This window comes from Anabrus simplex, chromosome X (assembly GCF_040414725.1).
Source record: "Anabrus simplex isolate iqAnaSimp1 chromosome X, ASM4041472v1, whole genome shotgun sequence".
NCBI lineage: Eukaryota > Metazoa > Arthropoda > Insecta > Orthoptera > Tettigoniidae > Anabrus > Anabrus simplex.
This window is the reverse complement of record NC_090279.1, coordinates 36,524,238-36,549,098: the sequence shown is the minus strand read 5'-3', so window position 1 is coordinate 36,549,098 and position 24,861 is coordinate 36,524,238. Positions and strand designations below refer to the sequence as shown.

Genomic DNA, 24,861 nt, shown 5'->3' with positions numbered 1-24,861 from the left:
CCAATTGCACTCAATTTTGCCAGTAGTCACCCATGATCTACCCTATCAAATGCCTTAGAGAGGTCAGTCGCGATACAGTCCAATTGACCTCCTGAATCCAGGATATCTGCTATATCTTGCTGGAATCCTACAATGCGTGCTTCAATGGAATAAACTTTGCAACAGTATGGCTTCTCCTCTGTGTGTGTCCGCATATGAACAGTTAGGTCAGACTGCCTTTCTTTGTGCATGATTTGCCACATACATTTCAGCTGTTTGGCTTCTCGCCTGCATGGGTCCGCATAATACCGGTTAGAATACCTTTCTGTATGAATGATTTGCTACGGACATTGCAGCTGTATGGCTTTTCGGCTGTATGGGTCCGTATATGTTCGGTTAGTTTGCATCCATTTATGAATGATTCGCTATAGACATTGCAGCTGTATAGCTTCTAGCCTGCATGGGTCCGCATATGACCGGTTAGGATGCCTTTCCGTATGAATGATTTGCCACAGACATTGCAGCTGTAAGGTTTCTCGCCTGTATGTGTCCGCATATGATAGATCAGATAGCCTTTCTTTGCGAATGATTTGTCACAGACATTACACCTGTTTGGCTTCTCGCCTGTATGGGTAAGCATATGATCGGTCAGTCTATTTCTCCTTGTGAATGATTTGCCACAGACATTGCAGCTGTAAGGCTTCTGGCCTGTGTGAATCGGCATATGTTCGGTTAGTCTAACTCTGTTTATGAATGATTTGCCACAGACATTGCAGCTGTATGGCTTCTCGCCTGTATGGGTCCGCATATGATCGGTCAGACTGCCTTTGCCTGTGAATGATTTGCCACAGACATTGCACCGGTGAGGCTTCTCGCCTGTATGGGTCCGCATATGTTCGGTTAGTTTACCTCTCTGTATGAATGATTTGCCACAGACATTGCACCTGTATGGCTTCTCGCCTGTATGGGTCCGTATATGATCTATTAGAGTACCTTTCTGTATGAATGATTTGCTACAGACATCGCAACTGTATGGCTTTGTGCCTGTATGGGTCCGAATATGATCGGTTAGACTGCTTTTCTTTGTGAATGATTTGCCACAGACAGTGCAACTGTATGGCTTCTCTTTTGTATCAGTTAGCATATGATCGGTAAGAGTGCCTTTCTGTATGAATAACTTGCTACAGACATTGCACCTGCATGGCTTCTCTCCTGTATGGGTCCGCATATGATCGGTCAGACTGCCTTTGCCTGTGAATGATTTGCCACAGACATTGCACCTGTAAGGCTTCTCGCCTGTATGGGTCCGCATATGTTCGGTTAGTTTACCTCTCTGTATGAATGATTTGCCACAGACATTGCACCTGTATGGCTTCTCGCCTGTATGGGTCCGTATATGATCAATTAGAGTACCTTTCTGTATGAATGATTTGCTACAGACATCGCAACTGTATGGCTTTGTGCCTGTATGGGTCCGAATATGATCGGTTAGACTGCTTTTCTTTGTGAATGATTTGCCACAGACATTGCACTTGTAAGGCTTGTCGCCTGTATGGGTCCGCATATGTTCGGTTAGTTTACCTCTCTGTATGAATGATTTGCTACAGACATCGCAACTGTATGGCTTCACTTTTGTATAAGATCGCATATGATCGGTTAGACTGCCTTTCTGTATGAATAACTTGCTACAGACATTGCACCTGCATGGCTTCTCTCCTGTTTTAGTCAGCTTGTGATAAGATAAACTGCTTTTCTTGACAAATGATTTGCAGCATACAGTGCAAAAGTGTGGCTTGTTGTCTGTGTGAATACCCTTGTGACCTGCTAGTTTTTTCCAGCTGAAGGATTTTCCACAGACGCTGCAATTGTATCGGTTCTCGCCCGTGTGAGACCGCATAATGTCCGGCCTTTTCCTGAAATTTTTATGAGATTCGGAGCATTCGTTTATAATCCCACCTTTATGCAATCGCGTGTCCCCTGTCAGAATTTTCCTCTTTGTGAAGCATTTATCAGAAAATCCGCTCACTTGGAGCGGGTGGATCCTGAGGTCTTTCGACAAGCTGCTTCGGCTACATAACACCTTTCCGCAGTGATCACACTTGAAGGGTTGACCTTCCTTGTGTCTCTTCAAATGTCGCAAGAGGTCCAACTTCCTTGCCAGGACTTCTCTGCACACACTACACCTAAAACTAGATGATCCGCCGTCCGGAGGTTGATGATCTCTATAGCTCTCCTCGGGTCTCGATCTACAGTGACAAATTAAAACCATGTGACCAATAGTTCAACAGCCAACTCCACTACAACTCTCACACAGGGGATTTGCTACTGGACATTCCAATCACTGATATCCAGTGCAGAGAACTCGTTACTCATAAACATTACATTCCTGAGAGTAAACATCATCTGAGGTTAAATTTCAAAAGCTCACACTTGTTACGAGAATATGTTGCGTCTTTTTTTAATCACGATATCACGCGCAAGAAACTTGTCACGGTTTAGAAATGTACGAGTTAATTTTGAAGAAAGCATGAGACGTGGTCCAACCTAAAAGGGTAAATACTCATACAAGCTCTTTAATCCAGCACATATTATTCTCTCGAAATCCGTAGTCTGTTCTCCTATATAAAGAACGGCATATGCTTTGGAGTTTTGATCTTGTTGAAGCACTCTGCGCTTTGTCGCGGGCAAGTAATAATTTTTGTAAAGGACCTTGTTCTTGAGGTTGTTTGAAAGAATGTCTGTGTTGTAGATATTAATCAAGTTGAGAAAGTTTGCCGACATTCAACAAGATCTGTTGAAACATGGCTAATCTTTTATGAATGTTATTTTGTCACACAAGTATACATATTGTATTTGTACATTGTTATCATATTACTATACCATTTTATTATGTCACTGTGTCGCTTTTCCGAAATATGTATCTTTGATGTGCAATCAAACATAGCAAACCTATATGTAGGACGGAAGGTTTATACAAGGACGTTCATACTTACTCCCATGTACTACATCAGTCTACGTCTTAATTGCTGTATTTAACACGAAAGCCACTAATCCTGATGAAATCCTGGAAAAGCTGAAATATAACAAGTATACGACGGCTCTCACGCTAGCATTGATACTGTCTTTTCTCCTCAAGACACTGCTGTTGAAGACATTATGAAGGCAACACAGAATATGGCATTGGTGGTAGCGTTTTATTACAATGTTATAATATCCTGATTTTGAAACCAAACGCAACCTATCATGCCCTTGAATATTCTTACACGTATTACTATAACAATACGGACAGAAGGAGCATGAAAATCAAGGCTTGAGCCAAAATTCGACATGACAAGACGTTGAATTGCACCGTAGTGGATATTGCTGCTATGTAAAGGAAGGAATATTATTCTATTTATTTCAAAAGATCACGGGCAAAGTGATTCTTTTTAGTGGATTCATAACATAGTTGGATAGCATCCAATTCTGAGCCTGTCTCCCCACCACAGAGTAGTTCTACATATTCTACGGAAGGAGGGCGGGAAATGCAAATTTCTTGGTTAAAGTTGAGATCCGCTTACAACTGCCACATGGGAAAATCGATCACGCAGGCTAAAATATATCGTAACATGAACTGGTACTTTCCAATTCATGCTGTATGGACTGAATTCACATGGCCCATTCGAATGCATGACTGGCTCATAAGCAAAGTAATGGGAGGCTCGACCCTGTATTGTTACTGCACTCTTTGGAGAAAACAAGTAGACAAATGAAAGGGGGGCATTGATTCCAGATATGACAGACTAAACCTCTTGATCATCAAACAAGATATTGATGTTGACACCACTAGACAACAGGGGGCAGAAAATACGACACTGGATTGTATGTCATGCGTTCTGTGGCATATCACACCAAGCAAAGGTGCAAAAGCCTGTAAACCTTCTTCTTTACGTGAATACGTGATTCCTGTGACAAGTCATTTTTCAGGTTCACAATTAGTTTTTCAGTAAAATAATGTTTCATTTTGCATTGATATATATTGTACACGAACCAGCTATATTGCTGTAACACGTGGCTCTTCCCAGGTGACGGATACGGGTTCCCCGCTGGCCTGCCGGTGAACTTGAGCAAAATATAAAAGCTATCGCGTACCAAACATGTACAAAGTCTTTAATGGCAACTTTGGCGGAGATAGAGACGTTCACTAGGGACCAGATGGCGGAAGAGGTACACTAAATTTCTGGAAGTTAATGCAGAAAAGAGGGTAGCGTTTCTTCTCTAGAGGAGTGGCTGCAAAAGGCATCTGTTCTCCATGTCCGCAGCTGCGTTACTACCTTCCGTCATGAGTTCTTAAATGCTTCAAGACAAGCCGGCCGTAAAATAATACCGTTACATCATTACAGAAATATGTCTCATGGTATCGGAGCCAACGTTAGTGCAGCCCCTGGAAGGGACGCGCACTGGCAGTGCCCAGTCAGCATGAAAAGTATGCTAGGATTACCGTCGCACGGGCTGTGACGGCTAACCATGCTAGTACCCCCATTTTGTATCCCATCATTGAATTATGCCTGGATGAAGTAGCAAATAAGCCACTGCACTTGAGAGAAGACTTGTAGGCATCTGAGAGGTGCGGAAAAAAGATGGAATGGAGAAAAGTCATGTGAAAAGAGGTGTGGTTACTAACTGGTGTACAACAGAAACCGAAGAACAGCTCATGGTGTTGACATTGTCATATCAGCTAAATTTGACGGTTCAGTCTCCGATGTGCAAAAGTTTGGCAATCGCTTGATGTAAATCGTCCGCATTGGGGAGAGAAGGAAATTCCAATTTTTCGGCGCAACGCTCCACAAACTGACGTACGCACGGAAACCAAAGATGCGTTCTGCGCACTGCATGACAAGAAGACCGCTGACTATCTTATCGCTGCCGCTGATCTGAATGGACGTGTCGGACCGAGGAAAGAAGAACAAACAGTCCATGGCGTTCATGGACATAGTGAAAAGAACGACGTTGCCCAACAAATTCGCGATTATGCAGAAACTGATCACCGCAAACACACGGTCCAAAAAGAGTGATATTCATCCTTCAGTACTACAGTGGCTCCCTTCCAATTCGCATTGACTACATCCTTGTGAGAGGGTGAAATCTCGAAGATGTTCTAGAGATAACAGTTGTCCCTTATTAAATCCTTGCGATGCAACAACGACCAGTCATCTAAGCTGTGGATAAAGTCACCAAGAGCCCAATACTTCACAGGAAATAGACAAATTGGGATCAAATGGTTAAACCTGAAGAAGGAGACTAACGTCGTTGCAAAAGTTACAGAGTCACAAATCACCATAGTTGAAGTGAGCCGGACTAAACTGAAAGACGCCTTTCGCTCTATTCCTGGAACAATTAAGTCAGGGCGACGACAACGAAGGATTAAACATGATATATTGCCAAGGAATGAAGATGTTAAATATGCAGTACGGTTGAAGAAGCAGCTGTACCACGAGTTTCTTGCTCGTTGGAATGCCTACAAGGCAGCCACTCGTAAAATGAAGGAGGTATTTGCCGTAACAAAATCAAACCGGTAGGCAGGTCTATATGTGAAACATGACATGCGCGAATTCGAGCGGAATTTTTAACGGCATCAATGAGGAAACAGACGATTTGCTACTGGACAGGCGGGAAGCGCGAGTACACTGGTGGAACTATTTTGACATGTCAATCATGGAATTTCCGTATCTACCAATCCTAATCATCTCCGCTGTTGAAGGTCCAACGTAGGAAAATGACGTCACTAAAGCTCAGACTATGCTGAAGGAAATGAAACCAGGGAAAGCCATCTGTCCCGATTATCTTCCAGCAGAGTTTTGTTTCTCTCAATGGGGGGATGCAGCAGTGTGGCTAAAGCAAGCTTTTCAACCTTATCATCAAAGAAGGTCAAAAACAAACAGACTAGCGACGGAGTATCAATTCAGAAATAAGGGAAGCCCTGCCGATTTTTCTAATCACGGCCCGAACATACTTCTGAGCCTCGCAATGAGAGACTTAGAACAAATCTTCGACTAAAGGATTAGCGATTTAGACAAACATACAACAAGCCAAGCTGGATTTGTGTAAAACTGTGGCGCGATAGGAGAAAACCACGTTGCCGGACTATTACTTGAAAAACACTGTGAAAAGAATAAGAGGCTTCATCACAAATTTCTGGACCCTAAGAAGCCCTTCCACCGGGTACTTCATGACCTGATCAGTCAGACCTACAAGTACATGGCATTCCAGAGCACCTTGCTGAGAGGGTATAATTGCTCTACAAAGAACAAATGAGTTGTGTTCAAGCTGCCGCAGGAGCGTCTGATGACTTCCGCATAACTGTTGGAGTCCATTAAGGCCCCGGCTTATCACCAATGCAGCTCATTCTTGTGATGGACATAATTACCAGAAACCTGCGCAGTCCAATACCATGGACACTTCTCGAAGCAAATGATATAATTTGGCTGAAGAGAATAAGCTAGACCTGCAGCATCGAACAGAAGACTGGAACAATCGACTAGCGCAATAAGCCCCGCGCCTCAACAAGAACAAGACAGAATACATTGCATTACATCGTTGCATGTTGACGTTGAAGATACAGCACGAGTAGAGATATTTAAGTATATAGGTTCCACAATCTATGATTATGGCCGACTTACTGATGAAGTCAACTTAAGGATATACAAAGCCTGACTGAAGTGGAGAATGACAACAGCCGCCCTTCCGAACTTTGGACGAAGGCCCATCTCTAAACTAAGTTCTACCGAACTGATATCTGTCCTATCGATATCCATCCTGTCGTTTTCTACGGCAACGAATGCTGCCAGCTCTAGAGGTAGAACGCCAACTAAGCATCATGGATACGAAGTTGCTTAGGTGGAAGGCTGGCATAATTAGACTAGATCACATTTCAAATGATGTTATTAGAAAACGTTTTGGCATTGCAGCGATCCAGAAGAAAATTGGGGAAAGGCGTGTGCGCTGGTTTGGGCATGTGTTGCGTGTAGAGGACGATACATTGGGAAAGCCAGAGTATTACACAGAAAGTCGATGAAAAGAGGCGCTAGGGACGAACCAGACAGCATAGACTGATAAAGTGCACAACGGCCTGAAAGTTGGAAGACTACATGCAGACATGGCCCGAGACCGAACTAACTGGAGTCAATGAACCACAACACCGGACCCTGCCACCAGATGCAGACTGATGAATATTCTGTTACAAAAATGGAATGCAATGGATATTTTACACATCCTAACATTCAAATTATTGTATGTTCAAATTTTCTCCCCTAATGCCTATGTCCGATATCTATAAAAACTTATTTTCACAAAATAGTGTTTGAATGGCTGAACGCTTCTGGATTTCGTGTTTAAGTGACTCCTATAAATGCATTGTGAAGAAAAACTAATACCTCAAAAAAATAAAAAATTGGGTATATCTGTGTTAAATGGGAAGGATAGTTTGAATATCCGGTGAAATTCTATGAGTACCTACAAGAGGGGAGTCCGTCAGTGTATTCTAGCCTGAATAGAATTTTGCAATTCATATTTCTGCTTACATACGTCAAAGACAGCAGACGATCATATTAATCAGTTTGTTATTTTCACTCCGATCACGCCTATAAATATGAAGACCATGGAGGAGTGGCACAAAGTGGTCAGCTCAGGGCCATGTGACACTCAACGCTCTAAAGCTGGAAGGAAGCCACATAACTAAGTGGTTAGTTCAGGACCATGTGTCTCTACACAAACGAAAGTAAGCCTCATCCTATTTAGCTCAGGACGATGTGTGTCTCCACAAATGGAAGGTAATCTCATCACTAATTGGTAATCTCAGAAATACGTGTATTTCCACAAGTCAGCAATTAGGAAATTTTATGAATCTTAAAATCTTTTCTTATGTAATTCAATACCCAACTGGCATGGCAAATATTTTAGACATTTTAAAGGAAGTCATTTAACTTGCGGCATGATATTTGTAGACTGCTGAAATGAGAGTGAGGATACAATAGCGCCTGAGGTGAGATATAAAACAAAGTGAGAAGTAGCAGATAAGATCCGGTCGACTGAATCCTTCAGAAGCATCTAAAATCTATGATGTAAAATGGACTAAGCTACGTAGACAATGGACTGTCTTCTGACATATATGCCAAGAAAAAAGAAGACACATAAAATGCATGTCGCTTTGCTGGTCTCTGCACAAAATATGTTTAGAAAGTAGAAAGCTAATTTAGACTCCATCAAAAATAGAAATATGATTTTGTGTGTGAAAAGGATTGATAAGCAACATTTTTACTGGTGGTCATAATACAAGATTGTTCTCTAACGTAGCCTTCTGTGTCCTGTTACACATGAATTACAAAGAAACAGAGAGTGTGAGCTGGTACTTGGTAGTTCTGAGGACCGACATGAATATTTCTTGCCACTAGTTGTGAAAGTACAGAAGGAACAAGTCAGTGCATCACATAAGAGCCGAGAAGACTCTAACCACTCACAAAATCAAATAAACCATTCTGAATTCATAGTTTCCATCACAAATCTGGTTTGAAGTCAAACCTTAGGCTATGACTAGCAATCGCAAGACCTGCTGATACAAGGGCTTGGTTAAGAGCACCAATCCGAGACTATACAATCATTTCCCACGGATTATCAAAGATCATTTCACACAGTAACCAACAAAGGTGTGACAGCAAAAAATTAATTAGCAATGTCACAACTACAGTTCAAAAACACTACTGCATTAAATGTTTTAAAACAGGACATACACTTGTGGTACTTTGTAAGGTCAGTGACAATAATTACAATTTTGAAAGAATATTATATCACTATGTTATTTACCTATTATTATTATTATTATTATTATTATTATTATTATTATTATTATTATTATTATTATTAGCATAGGGCAACAAGTTAGATACATATATACAAATATATAGTATTTACAAATATACACAGACAAGAAACATGTTTTATAGCAGAATGTCCAGTTGAGTGATCCACTGTATGGCTTCCTCTGTTGGTTCCAAAAAGTCACTCGGGCTACCTGTGTAGGAACGTCGTGTACGTTCACTTACAATATGGGGATCACCTGTCGAGATGCACCACAGTCGCACTCTGGTGATGAGATATATTTCCACTTATAAAGGGCATTCCTGCGTCGTCCATGATTTGTTCTCACCTAATTCAGAGTGGTCCAAATCTTACTGCGGAAGATGATGTTCACCAGAAAAGATGCTGTGTAAGGAACTGTCTGTGGCAATTTTCCAGCGACTTCTCCATTCTTCTAAAGGGTGAAAATTCCCATCGGCCAATGCGACAGCATCGTGCAAAGATGGTTGTCGTGACTCCAACCTCGTTACCTTGAGAACAGGAATATCATCCAAAACAGGCAGTTGAGGGTTCATTTCTATCTTCTTAAACTCTCGGATGGGAGCATTTTATCTTTTTAAAACAGGTGGCATTATACCTGACAGAATTGGGAGCCAATAAAGGGATGTGGACTGGATAGTACTAGATATTAACCGCAAGCTAACATTCAGTTGAGTATCAATTAGTCTTGTATATGGGCTATCCAGCCAAACTGGTGCACAGTACTCACCTCACGAGAATACCAGTCCCAAAGCAGATCATAAAGTCTTTGCTGATGAACCCCAACTTGGGCCATACAATTTCTGAAGGATAATACGTGTTTTGAGTTTTTTGACAGATTCATAAGATGTTGTTTGTAAGATAGTGTGCGATCAAGTGTAATCCAAAAATACTTGGAATAGCTGCTATGCCGAAGTTCTTGGTGACAAAAACGTATGTGAAGTTTAATGCCAGCTTGGCGATTATTCAGGTGAAAACATGACACTTCTGTTTTATTAGAGTTAGGATACAGTTGCCATTTCTAGAAGTACGTTTCAAGTGAAATCAGGTCTCTTTGTAGCACTTCTACTGTCACACTAAGGTATCGATTTTGAGTGGCTAGTGTTATGATATCAGCATAACAAAATGTTTGCGATGATGTTTCTGGGAGATCGGAGATATACAAATTGAACAGTAGGGGAGACAGTACCGATCCTTGAGGTAATCCATTTTTGAGCTTCCTTTCTCTACTCATACTATTTCCCATACACACTCGAAACCTTCTGTCATTGAGCATATTGCTTATAAATTGCACGATGGTCCTACGGGGTGCAATTCGGAGAAGCTTGTAAATTAATCCTTCCCTCCAGACTGCGTCAAATGCTGCTGTAAGATCAATGAATACAGCTGAGGTCCTGAGTTGTTTTTGGAAACCTGCTTCCATGTGGAATGTCAGTGAAAGCACTTGATCACAGCAGCTGCGATTTAGCCAGAATCCAGCTTGATCAACTGTAATACGCTGAAAAATAGTTGCGCTGCTTCTGGCAACTGGTCTATAAATGCTTGGGTCATTGGCAGGCTTACCTGGTTTCAAGATGGAAATCACTTTCGTTCGTTTGAATTCTGCCGGGAGTTGTCTGTTCTGTAGAAGGTCGGTAAAAAACCTTAACAGCCAACTTCTTGCATTCTTCCCTAAATGAATGCAAAATTCTGGATGAATGTCGTCAAAATCTGGAGCTGTACTTGGTTTAACGTCTTTGAGAGCAGCATTGATGTCTTGCACCGTAAGCGGTTGTGAATACCTTGATGTGCGTGGTGTTCTTGATTCCAGAGTTTGGAGCTGGCGCCGTATGTATTTGGTATGTTTCTTATCTGATGGAGTTTGGGAAGTTGTGACGATGTGAGATGCTACTTCATACGGAGTAACTCCAGGCTGTTGCTTCACCAAAGGTGTCCTTCCTCCAAGTTTTCGGCGGTGCCCCCAAGATCTTCTACTGGAATGAGTTAGGTCGATATTCTCCACTGTCTCAATCCACCGTTCTCTCCGGGTAGTATCCATGCTGGAAAGAAGTTCATCAGCTATGTCTTCATCACCAGTATGCAGATATTCGTTATAGAGTGCATCAGTCTCTACATTCCAACCAGGGATGTATTCTTTTCTATGGCATACTCTTCTTAGCTGCCATCATAACTGCATCTACGAAACGCTTGTAATTGTGCTTGGGAGCAATCCACCGAACACATTTATCCAGTTCAGTGGTGAATGTTGACCAATTTGCTTTTGTGAAGTTCCTCCGAGCATGTGGTATTGACCGTACAACAGGAATTTTGATGCCAATGTCCACAACAATGGGGCCATGTTGACTGTGGGGAAAATGTCTTAACACTTTACGACTGGTATGTAAGGGCTGTCCTCCCTCATTGCAGCTAACAAAACACAGGTCAAGATTGGAATCCCTATTCAATGCAGCTGATTGGAAAGTACCAAGATCTTTTGGGTCAAAAATCAGATGGAGATTGTTCATTTCTGTCTATTCTACGAGTTTCTTTCCACATTCATTGTCATTCGAGTACTTCCATAGTTCGTGATGGCTGTTGAAGTCGCCTATATAAACTGCAGGGTGTTGAGCAGTCGGGAGTACGGTACCTGACCACTGTGCGTTTGGGGGTTTATAAATGTTAAAAATAGTAACATGTGCCACACGCACAGCAACACAATGGATGTCTTCGTCTTCGTTTTGAAAGAGCAGTGAGGCATCTTGGATATTATTACGAACATAAGTAGCTATACCATGTGCACTGTGATACGTTGCACCAAGAGCTGTGAAACCATTAATGAGGCCGCTTTTCCGAAACTCTTCTTCATTGGCTGTATGGATTTCATGTATACCCACAACATTTACATTATTATTCAGGATAACTTTGGATAGGTAGTCACATTTTGCTCTGCTGATGATTTCTACGTTAAGCTCAAAAACATACATGAAAGGTCCGATGTTTCTTGTCTGATAGCTCTGAGAAGAGCCATTTCCATGAAATACTTCTGCCATTGCTGGTGGATCTTTAAAAAGATAGGTCCAGCAGCCACAGTTATTGCTTTCTTAGCACCACCTGGGGGTCACGTGTAGGGCACTTTGAGGGTAAACATACGGACGTGAAGCAATAATGTACCGCCTATTTTTCTATTTTTATGAGATAATAAATTCACTTACTTGAAGAATTCTGAATTTTTTTAGGCAACCTGCACAAATTTAAAACTCCACTTGTACCTGTCCATTTTATTAGTTAATACTAATTGTGTAAGTATGTTTGCAATCAACACACTAGAAGCACCTGACTGACAATGAACACTAAAATGAATCAGAAAGTGTGACCACATCACTGGAATGAACATAAATTCAATAGCACAATTTTTTTATGCTTACAACAATGCACAAGTTTTATTTGAAAACTATGATACCGAAGATGTAGCATAACTGACCTCAAAGTTTCATTTCTACAACACATTATCTGCTTTGGCGTCCACAAATGGGGGAATCTGACTTAACACACAAGAGAACAGAAATGTTCAGAAAAAAGGAATCTAACCAAATAATTTCAAAATGACATTTTTTGAGTCATCACATTATTTAACTCAGCCATCATTATATTGATTAATGAAACTGATTATGTTAGTTTTAAATATTTATTGTTTACAATGTACATAAAACTTAACAATTTCGAATTTGTAGATTTAATTTTTAATCTACAAATATCGCTTTTTCTGTGTGTCACTGTTGGCATGAACGTATAAAAATATTACTCAGAATATCTGGAAGCAATAGTTTCAGATAGTATTTCAGATGATACGAATGTGATGAACAAATGATGCAGAGAAAGTGAAAGAAAAAACACGTTTTCATGGTTGCTTAAAGGTATTGTAAACAAATACACTTCAAAAATATCTAGCTTTACCAGAGATTCTTTTTGTAGATATATATTGAATAAAACTACGAGTACATGATGGAACATTAAAAATGATCTTAAAGTTCCTGAATATTTTAGATAATTTTAACCAATAGAATTTTCAGATATTAGTGTTTAAATGTAACCTTGTAGAGACAGGATTGAACTGATGAAAATGGCCACTTTTGGAGATAAACCAACCACTACTGAACACAACTGTGAATAGGTAAAACATATTCCATATTTTACAGGACTTGTAGTAATACATACTTTGTTTCTTCTTTGATGTATGGCAACAGCTGATCATCAGTATGTTCCTCTATGAATATTTCCTCCTTAGTATCTTCGGAAGGCTGTCAGTAAGAAATAAGAAAAGTAGAATAAAGAAGTAAGGAAATAAAAATGTATAGGCCTAAAATAGAAACAGCTGAGAAAATAAATTTCCTAGTGGCACAAGAAGACTATAATTAATTTATCTCCCATTTAAAAAATATATAATGGAAAGGAACAATCAAATGAAAATCCCATTAAATGCAAGAGAGGTGTCTACCTTGGTGGCAAATGGTACACAAAAATACATTATTATCAAGCACTAAATTTTAAAAGAACAGAGAAGAAGACAATTTCCTAAAACAGTATTATACAAATTTTTTTCTATTAAGCACACAGCTTAAAGAATTTACAAACTCTTACTCATAATATTTTCTGTTTTACAAACATAATCAACACACATACCACTTGTGCAACTACTCCAAATAATACTATACAAATTCTATTAGGTTAAAATTTACATTGCATTTACTTATTTATTTTATTTTTTACCCTTTTTGGAACCTAACTTGCACAATGACCTGCTGTATTTTAACCTGAGTCCATTTGCCACTGCTTTTCAAACAATTGATGAGATATAAGAACATGAAAAGGAACACACTGTTGGACAGCAGTAGACACAGTAGTATAGAAAGGGAGGAACATTGCAAATTTGTAAATTTAAAATCACCTACATATTTGTGAATATTCAGCAGAGCATATGTACACATACGTGTATGTGAACATGTACAATTTTAGGAAATTAAATATAGTAATCAGTATCTCCAAATCATTGCCCAATACCATTCCTTGCTTCTGTTTCTCTTTCTGTTGATCCCTAATTCCACAATGACTAGCCATTTTCTTCATCCTCTTATATTCATATTCCCCTGTTCCCATCTTCCTACATATGACTTGAATTGTCACCTCTTTGTTCATTTCCATGTTCCTATATACTTTCTTTCCAAAAACACTTCACTGTAATATCACATAATCCCACAGTACTCCCACCACTTTCCCAACAAGTGGACAATGCTTATATCATAAGCATAGAAATATCCATCATCCCCCTATGTACATCACATTAAGACCAAAAGCATAAATCAGTTAATGTCCCAATCAATGAATGAATCAATCAATTAATCAATCAAACAACAGCAATTAGAGCTGTTGGTTGTTTAAATAGAAAAGAATTGTGGAAATATATGAAACAAATTATTTCAATCACTAAATCATCTTCCTATAAGTGAACATTTGCCAAAATTTGTCCCCTTCATTTCAAACTTATCTTCATGTTGCGACCTTTCCTAGACTTAAAGAACATGATTTAAATGTATTCATCAACTAAAGTCATTCCAAGCCATCTCTCCAATGACAACTCAGAATATACTGCTTAATCAAACAACTTGTCTCCTTTCTCCAAGTCTCCCCAGCTGAAACTTTGCAACATCTCTGTAACACAACTCTTTTGTTAGAAATCACCCGCAAGAAATGGAGCTATTTCTGTGGATCATTTCCTGTTCTCTACTCAAGTAATACTGGTGATGGTCTCACACTCTCATTGTGGCTTTGCTGGAGATTTATATGCCCTCTCCTTTACAACCCCTAAAAAAACTCATAATCATATTAAGAGATCTGTAAATTTTATTTTCAATATGTTTAAATGATTACCATAATGAAGCTATATCCTTATTATGAATAGCTAGGTACTTACAGAGATCCCCATGAAGAAATTTCACCCATCAATATAATAATAAAACCGGAGAGGACTCTTTCTATTTGTGAAACAAAGAAACTGACTTTTCACCACGTTTACAAATATAGCATTGCCCGATGTCCATCTTACAATATTGTCAAGGTCTTTTTCAATTACTCATAATCCTGAAACGTATTTATTACAAAGAGCCTCATCACTTATTTCAGTTCATTATTCATATTGTTTATATATATCAGAGAATAAAGGTCTCATAATACTGCCCTGTGGGACCCAATCCCATAATTGTTACAGGATCTTATGCTCTGAGTTCTATTTTGTAGAAATACACCAGACGTGGCCAAATTTTAATGGTAAAAGGTATATTTCTACCTTTATGTAAACTATCGACCTTTATAGCCTAATCCTTGGACTTGTTCGGAGGCAAAGTTTCCACTTGGGATATCCTGGTCCACACTATTGTATTTTTTCATACAGTGGCTACAGTGAGAACCACAATGTAATTTCATTATTCACATGGTTTTGTGTCATTTTTGTTAGTGAGCATGTTCTGTTGTTTATCTTTATATCTACATATTGTTGCTGTTTGGAAGTAAATAATGTGACCTATTGTTAAGACTGTGCATTCTGTAAATTACATATATTATTGATACTATTCAGGAGTTCAGTTGTATTTCTTAAGAGTGGTCCTAGAGAACTGTAAAATTTTGAGGTTATGGGAAGACGAAGAGACCTTTCGCCAAGAAAGGCACTGTCAGAGAGCTACTTCGTGAGAAACGTCATTCACAACAAGAAATAGATTCTAGATTGCAAATACCACAGCGATCTGTAAGTAGAGTTTTAAAATGTGAAAATAACGGGAAGACAAAATGTGATGATGATGATGATGATGATGATGATTGTTGTTTTAAGGGGCCTAACATCGAAGGTCATCGGCCGAAGACAAAATGTCAACAACGTGTTGGAAACTGTGGGCAAAAGAAGAAACCAACCCCAAGGAGGAAGCAAAACTGATTAATTTGTCAGTAAACAACCGCAAGGTTACTAGTTTGGATTTACGTAAGAAATTAGAAGAGTATGGGTCATTTGTATTAGCCAGGACTCTGAGGCGAGAGCCGTTTAATGCTGGAATGAAAGCAAGATGACCTCAAGGCAAAGCGAAGTTTACTCCTGCTATGGCTGCAAAGAGGTTCCAGTGTGCCAAGACTCTCCAGAATTGGTCATCTGATGAATGGAAACAGGCAAGTCCATAACAATTACTGTAATTCCTAAATTATCATTCATTATTCCATTATAACCCAATCTAAGTGATGTAACCGTACAGCACAGTAAATGTATGAAATTCTTCTTTTAAACCTTACAGCTTATTGCATTTAATGCTAGGCTTATTTGTTTTATTTATTTCAGGTTTGCTTTAGTGACTAATTGGTATTTCCTGTCGAAGAAGAGACAAGTCAATATGTCAAAAGATAAGCAGAAGCATTCCATCCAGATTGAGTGAGGCATCCAACTTCAGTGATGGTCTGGAGTGTGTTTTCTTGGTATGGCCGTGGACGATTATATATTGTAGAAGGAACTATCAGACGTGAACAGTATAGTATTAAGAACCCCTTGGTAGCTCAGGTGCAAGAGTAGTTTGGCCAAAGTGCATTTATTTTTATGCAAGATGGGCCTCCTTGCCACAAAGCCAAGAAACAGTCCAGACATGAACCCCATAGAATATCCTTAGCCGATAGCAAAGAAAAGTCCAAAGAAAAATAATGACAAAAATTGGCTTGATTGAGAAGCTCGGTCAGATGTGGTGTCATGATGACGATTTAAAGAGTCAGTGTAAAATACTGTTTGAGGGTATGCCCAGTCTAATCAAGTCGCTCATGAAAGCTAAGGGGGTGCATACCAAGTACTAATGTCATGAACTTAAAAACTGGTACCATCTCATGTGTTCAATTCTCAAATTTTTAATGTTTAATAATTTGGCCATATCTTTATAGTCACCCATTTAGCCATTGTTTTATGTATCCCAAACGCAGTAATTTTTTGTCAGTAGTTTCCCGAGATCTAACCTAAGAAAATCCTTAGATATGTCAATCGTGATACATTTGACTTCCTGAATCTAATATATCTGCTATATCCTGCTGGAATCCAAAAGATGAGCTTCAGTGGAGTAATATTTCCTAAACCTGAACTACCTCCTATCGAGCCAGTTGGTAATTTCTTAAATGTGTATAACATAATCAGAAAGAATGCATTCCAAGAGCTTGCATGCAACACAAGTCAAGACGACTATTGTGTAATTACTAGCTTTAAGTTTAGCACATTTTCTCTATACACAGAGTGCTACTACACTAAGTATTCATTCATCTGGTATAGCTGTTTCATACATACTCTAATCAATATCTCAAAGAACTGACTTTCGTATATGCCCAGAAATTTTACCCATCCCAGCAGCATTTCTAGTTTAAAATTTTTGTATATTACCTTCAATGTTCCTTATAGTGGATATGTAAAGTAATTTCAAAGGATTAGGTGAAATTGTCAACTGCGTCAGGTACTGCAAAAGGACATGACCAAACCATTGGTGACATATCCTATGCGTCACGAGTGACGGCTGCGATGCCCACCGACTAATGAAGTATACACATTCTCATGCTGTGTAATTGCTACTTCATACCTTTCTAAATCTGTCAACATTCAACACCGTACACAGCAACAAGCCGTAGTAACACGGCTGAAAGTAATTCCAGTATCAAGGAAGACAATGCACACTGCCGGCTGGTGCTCTCAGTGCTTTTCAATTAGCATTCTGGCAGTGAAAATTGCATGAGTTGTTCCAACACCCTTAATGAAGATGCATTGGATAGCAATAATGCCGGCGATTTCACCCAGTCAATAATGAAGGCTACTCTAAAAGATCTTCTCATGTACAATTGGGTGCAATTTGGATGGTAATTTGCACATTCTGCTGAATCGTCATTTTGCTCAAAAATAGGCACAAGGATGTTTACAGTCCAATGACTGAGAACAGAGCCAGAGTCAACTCTGGCACTGAATAAGCTTGTCAGCCAGTTCTTTAAACTGCCTCATCTTCCAGAAGTTTGCTGGATGGTCATCCGGTCCTGGCGATTTTTGGTCCTTCATACTCCTAATGGCACTCTCCACTTCCTTTGATGTGATGCATAAGATGGGACTTACCATCAGGAATAGGGTGATGTGGTAATTCAATGCAGGAAATATCTACAAATGTTGTTGCCAATGATTGAGGATTTCTTGTTTGTCCTCTAATCACTGGTCATCTTTGTCTCTAATGCAGACAGTGTGCTCAATACTTGTGTCAATTTTCGTCAGATGGAAAACAGTTCTCTTCGTCTTCCCTTGAGCTCAGAGGTGTACAGAGTTTATCAGGACTACACCGACAAAAATTCAAGGATGCTCTTCGTATGATGTTAAGAATAATGGTTCAATCAGACTGGCGGGAAAAATTATATTTTTGAGAAAATGAGGTTAAATTGTTACTTCCTGGTGCGCGATTGAAATTGAAGAGCTGCTGCCGTCTTTCAGGGAAGACAGGGTTAGGGAGATGTTGTGGAGTGTATGGGCAGACAGAGATATTGCTTCCTCATACAACTTCGAAAGGATTGTCTCTAACAGGCAATATCCACAGTCCATTTATCTAATAGCCGTAACTGCACACACAGTTAAAGAACACACTGTATTTAATACACACTTGTCAGTCAAGGAAAGCACCAGATTGTTTCTCCTCACGTCTGTTTGTCGCAGTAATATTCTATATTAATTAACATGCTCGAAGATTGTGTATTCCTTCCCTCATAATATTGTAAACTCAATGAAATACTGAATGAAGGAATCAACACGCCGAGTGATTTGATTACAGTGTATGTTCAATACGGCCCCCTCCTACTTTGGTGTATAGTTCACTATGGCGTAGTAGTGAGTGACTATGGACTATGTCCAGGATGTGCAGTGTGTGGCGAACGGTTTGGAAAGCTGCCTGTATTCTTGTTACAAGATGTCTTCTCTTTCTATAGGGTTCACATAGTAGTCAATTCGTGTAGAACAAACTGTACAGTGCCTACCGGAGTGTGGAACCGACTATGCGAGAAGAACGAGAAACTTGTGCATTCACATCGAGAATTACCTATTTCTCCAAATTTCACTTCCCCTCCCTTCTCTTTTCTGACGCACAGCAGCTGACTCTCTGACATAGCAAATAGAGCAAGTTCATCAATCTGAACTGCATGACCGGAAGTAACAAGGTCACTTTAATTTCCTCAAAAGGAAACATTTCCCCAAGCATCTGACTGCATCATCATTCTCAACATTCCACGAAGAGCATCCCTGATTTCACTGTCAGTATAGTTCTTATACACCTTGTTCACAGATCATTACAGTGAGTGCGTCTCGATTGAGATTCATATACAGTATGCCTTCGTCTTATCCTACAACTCTTCTTGGACTGCAACCATCCATAGGAACATTAGATATTCAGTACAAGAGGAACTAGGTTATATCGTACCCAAGTTTACTGTGACAGTTGCAGAGAAAGATATGTAGAATGTGTCTACATGTTGTCAAATGCATTAAGATTAACAAGAGGAAAATTTATGTTGTTGCTAGGGTCTCCTAGTCTTTAAGCGTCCACCACTTGATGTTCTCATGGGCATAGAGGTCCTTAAATCCGCTATGCCTACCTTAAGCAGAGGTGGAATACAGTCAGATGATATGACTTTCACATCCTTTCTTCGTCGTAGATCACGGTGCTGAACAACGATAAGGTCAGTTTGCTTGCTGCAGTCACCACAAGTGAAACCTCAAATATGAGCTCCATCATCATATCAGGTACCGAAAGTATTACCACCATGGCAGCTATAAAAATTCTTAGTGACCATCATGCGCATTAAGGTCATCACAGAGAAGTGGAAACTCATCTTCAGGATACGCTGCAACATGACCTCGTAGTTCCTGCCAATGCTCTTCCTTATCCAGGTCATCACAGCCAGATTGTGACATAGAAAACACAAGTTCGAGAGGATGCAATATCAAATGTAATTCACATAAGGCTGTCGGAATAGCACTGAACCTCAGCAACTCAATCTTGCATGCTTGCGCACACAATGAAATCAACACCATTCCTGCTGGATGTAACCTGGCAGATAAGTTCACAGACATCTTTGATGTCATGAGATTTCTGGCCTTTCCAAAGCGAGCAACTTAAAATCTAATTACATAGCTACACTTCAATTCTAAACCGGACTTACATTATCCAAATTGCAACAGGTTAACAGGAACAATAGAATGAAAAGATTAAGTAATAATAAAGCAAGAATGATATTTACTAATAAAATATTTATTCTACAATAATTCTAAGCCACATTTAGATGTATCCTAACTACAATAGTTTAACTGAAGCAACAAATAATCCTAAAGTATGAATTTATGGAACTTATGAGAATGTAAATGTTCATTGACTATGTACATAAAATTTAGTTTCCTTGATTCATCAAAGAGACAAAAAAGTGAATAGTTTGAATGTAATTATCAGTCAAAGAACAGTGGCCAGTTATAATCATAAATTTAAGCCATATTAATGAAAGTTAATTGAACATAACCTACAGCATATTGTTTATTTGATGGTTTCTACCATTTCTCTTTCACACCGACACAGATAGGTCATATGGCGATGATGAGCTAAAAATGGCTAGGAATGAGAAGGAAGCAATTGTGGCCTTAATTAAGGTACATTCGCACCATTTGTTTGCTGTGAAAATGTGAAACATGCACTTCAGGGCTGTCGACAGTGGGTTCGAGCCCAGCATCTTATAAATGCAGGCCAAGAGCTACATGGCCAGTTATTCAGTACAACAAGGAAGCAATTGCTTGAATTCCTTATCTTCGAATACTTACTGTGAGAGTATATTAATATGTAATTTCAAACAATACGTTAAAAAGTAAGTTTTTATTTTAGAAATTCAGCTTTCACAGTTCCCCAGATGTACATGCACATTTGGACATAAGTTTTCATTTACATGTCCAAACTTTTACGATACATGGGGTTACTTTGGAAAAGTAAAGAGTAAAGTAGATTCCCAAAATTCTATGCAGAGCATGCCTTCCTCCCTTTAAGTCAAGATGGGCTGCCTACGTATGCTCTTCGGATCTAGGATCGAGGTGGCCCTTACTTCTTCGCAGCTTCTCTGTATGCCCTTCACCAAGAATCCCTTTAAGAGACTTATCAAGCTTATCGGCATTGTAATTACATTAGACAATGCTTCCAAATTTATGCTTATATTCTTGCAACACATTCCGAAGTAACCCCATGAAAGAACCTTACTCAGAAGAACAGCCAAAGACATGATTCTTGAGGTGATCAAGCTAATGCAAGTTGAACCTAACATCACTTCAGTTAGAGTAAAACAATTTACTTCAACTAACATTTCTTGACAATGTGAACATTTGGTACCACACGATACAACAAGCAATGTCTCTCACTGAGGAACAAAGAAAAAGAGACAACAATCAAGAAAAAGGTTTATCACAATAGTTCTATGAACTTTGACTGTCCTACATCAACACAGATCTATCCATATTAAGAAACAAAGTACACATATATGTGAAGATAAACCGACGTCCAGAATTATCGCATGGAATATTTGGAAGAGAAGTGTACGAAAATACTAATAAATTGCAGGGTATATGCTGTACACGGGAATCATGGATCAAAGGTATCTGGGCATAGAGAAATACTCACAGGTCAATTTATCTCCAAAAGTGAGGAGACAGGGTTGGATCAAACACATTTCAATGACACTTGGGTGAAATATCAATTAAGAAATAGTAAATGTAATGATTATCATTATTTTACTGTAAAACCAATTATAGTGTTAACATTAACAGCTAAAAGATAGCTGGGCATCTCAGAGAAGTTAACTGTTAACAATGTAGAATGACACTACATAAGCACTGTACAAGTCTACAGATAGTTTCACCTTAAAGTTCTACACAACACTTTATAGTGCAAATGCAGTTTTCACACCACACACAGGATTTCTAAAACCAATTTTATTAATTCCGCATCAATATATCGAAATAATACACTTTTAATACTTCTGCATCATTTATACAGCAGTGTATACTGTGGAAAGAAATCTTTCACCAGAACAAATTGTAACCAAAAATAGCATAACTGGAGTTAAAATTGAGATTGCCGCAAAAGCCTAATTTAATTTGGTCAGTGGGTCATTTACAACAGCTGTGGTGATGGCCAGGATCTGATAACATTGGAGAAATTCGCCTTTAGGCTCATTGCTGCATGGCCGTGTGGCGATCCACTCCTTTTCTCTTATTGGTCAGGAGGTTACCATGCAACAGATATGAACAGTTAACATTTTCAAGGCTAACACCGCCCGGCAAGTTTTCAGAACTCTAACAAGAACAGGTTTGAACCATGATACTTTAAGAAGACGTGAAAAAAATTATGATTGGTTTCCAACTAATCACACTTTCTAGGCCGAGAACTGATAAAAGCAGTGTGTAATCGACGCTCAACTTACTCAGCTCCTACACTACTGATTTCATACTGCTCTACTTTAGAGCACAACTTCACTTCGCTTTCCCACTACAATTCTACAAGATATTCTTCGCCAAGACACGTTTATTTGTCGTGGTGTCTCATAAAGGGAACACTTTATTTCGTCTTCTACAAGACATAACCACGACTATATTAATTCCAGAACATGTGTGGTATGCATAAATCATCTGAACCCGCAAGTTAAGTGTCGACTGACATTTAAAGAGGCATGGTTGGAACACATATCAATGTGCCGCTTCAGTTACACACACACACACACACACAGAGAGAGAGAGAGAGAGAGAGAAGAAGCCTACTGTTACGAGAAGCCTGCAAGACAAGGAACAAGGGGAATCATCATGCTGCTTGCAAGAGGAATCTTTACTTTCATCATGGTGCACCTTGCAAGGGATATTCCTTCCGGAATGTCTAACTTAAAGGGGAGATCCCACCAAACCCTAAAGGGTGGTAAAGGGACCAATCGTGAGACATTGCCAGCCAGGAATAAATCAACTTCCATCATAAAATTTTAAGTAACTTGTTTAAATATTAATTTCATTTCCAGAGGGACTTCATTCTTGATATAATATTTTTTATTACTCTCTGCTGTTGTAGATTCTTATTGCTTCTGATCTACTTATTGATGTTGGTAAATTTTGTGAATGATTGAAATACACTCATGTCCATAAAATCCAGAACACCGTGAAAGACTAGAGATAGGAAGTCTATATTCATAGGACATGTGCATTAGTATGTTCTGAAGAAAGGTCCACATCGATATCTCTGTGCAACACCGACTGGTAAATTGTGCCTGGTGTGTTTTTAGTCTTAAGGTCTATAAAATGTGCTAAAATGTAGCTGTGTATGCTTTTATAATATACTTTATATTAGGCTTATACCTTGTCAAATTAAGTAATATAGACCTTAAGGCTATAAACAACGCAATATGACAAAGTCATTCTAGGAACTTGTTTTACTCGTAAAACTTGAACGTTAATGATATAATTCAAGGTCATATGTACATAGCAAAGTTTTATCATACGTTGTGATCCTTTTAATGTGTTCAAAAAGTGGTATCTTTTTAATATATAATAGTTTTCTAAACTTAGACATAAAAAACAGTATTATTCACTCTGAAACATATTACCTAATGTCAGTCAAATATGAAATGTTTATGGGCAAGGTACAACTATTAAAAAAATGTATTCTAATGTGAATGTATATGACAGCTGAGGATGACTTGTGAAGAGTCGAAACAGCTCCTGTTATTAAGAAGAAAATTTTAATAAATTAGTATTGATTAGGTGGATCTCTTTCTTTTTATGACATATTTAGTTCATCTACATGAGTTGAGAAACTAAACTCTTGGCACTAAGGTGACATAAGTGAAGTGTGCTTTTATGTCTATTTAGGTATGACTGGACAATGTGAGTTGTAACTTCAAGGAGGGGGAGTTTAGGGTTAATGGACTAGCAGGTAGACAGGTTGATGGGATAGGTGGGGAAGGGGAAGTGTGGCAAGGGAAAATATTGCTATGGTGAGAGGGATTATGGCTGTTTGTGGTATGCATTGCCAATTGCTAAAATGAAACTAAAACACAGCATGTGACTACACCCTATTAATGGTCAGCAATTAACATATTTTAGGTAATTCAATTGTCAGTAATAATAATAGTGATAATGTGCAACAGCAGATTAGGCATACAGAATACTCACGTAGGAGCTTTTTCTACGTAGTGTTGACGTTAGAGCTATGTACACGTAATATGGAGGCCTGACTTAAAAGAGAACGAGTTAGGAAAATTTTATTAAAGAGTACGTAGATCGACAGGTGGTAGGATAAGAAGACAGATTAAGTGAATAGATATTTAGACAGATAGATAAATACAGTAAATGGATAGATAGATAGACAAATTTCCTTGAAAAAATAAAAAAGCTAGCTCCTCAGCTGTGACTTACGGTAAACGATGGGTTTGGACTCACATAGTCAAGTGATCAAATAGCAATGCAAGAGAAGCTTATGCCATAGGAAGTTCCTTTAACTGGCACACTTTTAATTTCATCCCGTCAGCCTTCTTGATTATGATGTCTCCAGAGTCAGTCCAAGTGTTTCTAAAACCAAAACACTGGATTGCTGTCGTCATGATGGACATTCTGGTAGCTGTAAGATCTTCACAGATTGTTGTGGATGAGCCTTTCAGTTTCCTTTTCCTAGTGAAGACATTCTGCCATGAGTGATAAGACACAAATTTGAATAGGATAGGTCTTGTTTTCCATGGTGATCAAGGACCTAGTCTGTGACACCTATCAATATCATTAAGTATAACATATGCACCTACTGCTTTGCACACGCTGAGCACTAGTTCATCTCAGTTTTCGTTCAAACATTCGGGGATGCCGAAAATCTTACATTATTTCTCCTGCTGTATTGCTCCAATGAATAACATTTGGAGTCCATATCCTCCTTCATTTTGTGGATT

At 39.0% G+C, this 24,861-nt stretch overlaps 1 protein-coding gene across 1 annotated transcript; it reads right to left on the bottom strand.

Moving 5' to 3' along the window:
* Positions 1-430: 430 nt before the first annotated feature.
* LOC136886250 (zinc finger protein 568-like) lies at positions 431-1,876 on the bottom strand. The gene is made up of 3 exons (XM_068230612.1): positions 1,241-1,876; positions 722-1,144; positions 431-556 (listed from the first exon to the last, which is right to left on the bottom strand). Exons 1-3 carry the CDS (start codon positions 1,874-1,876, stop codon positions 431-433), a joined length of 1,185 nt encoding a protein of 394 aa, XP_068086713.1.
* Between the last annotated feature and the right edge of the window lie 22,985 nt (positions 1,877-24,861).

Bases quoted from the DNA above. Each gene is read 5' to 3' on its own strand.
- LOC136886250 (XM_068230612.1), bottom strand. From the start codon at position 1,876: ATGCGGTCTCACACGGGCGAGAACCGATACAATTGCAGCGTCTGTGGA. The intron at 1,145-1,240 runs TCATTCACAGGC...TTATTCATACAG, and splicing joins GGTGCAATGTCTGTGGCAAA to AAAGGCACTCTTACCGATCA. The intron at 557-721 runs GTTAGACTAACC...TCATTCGCAAAG, and splicing joins GCAAATCATTCATAAACAGA to AAAGGCTATCTGATCTATCA.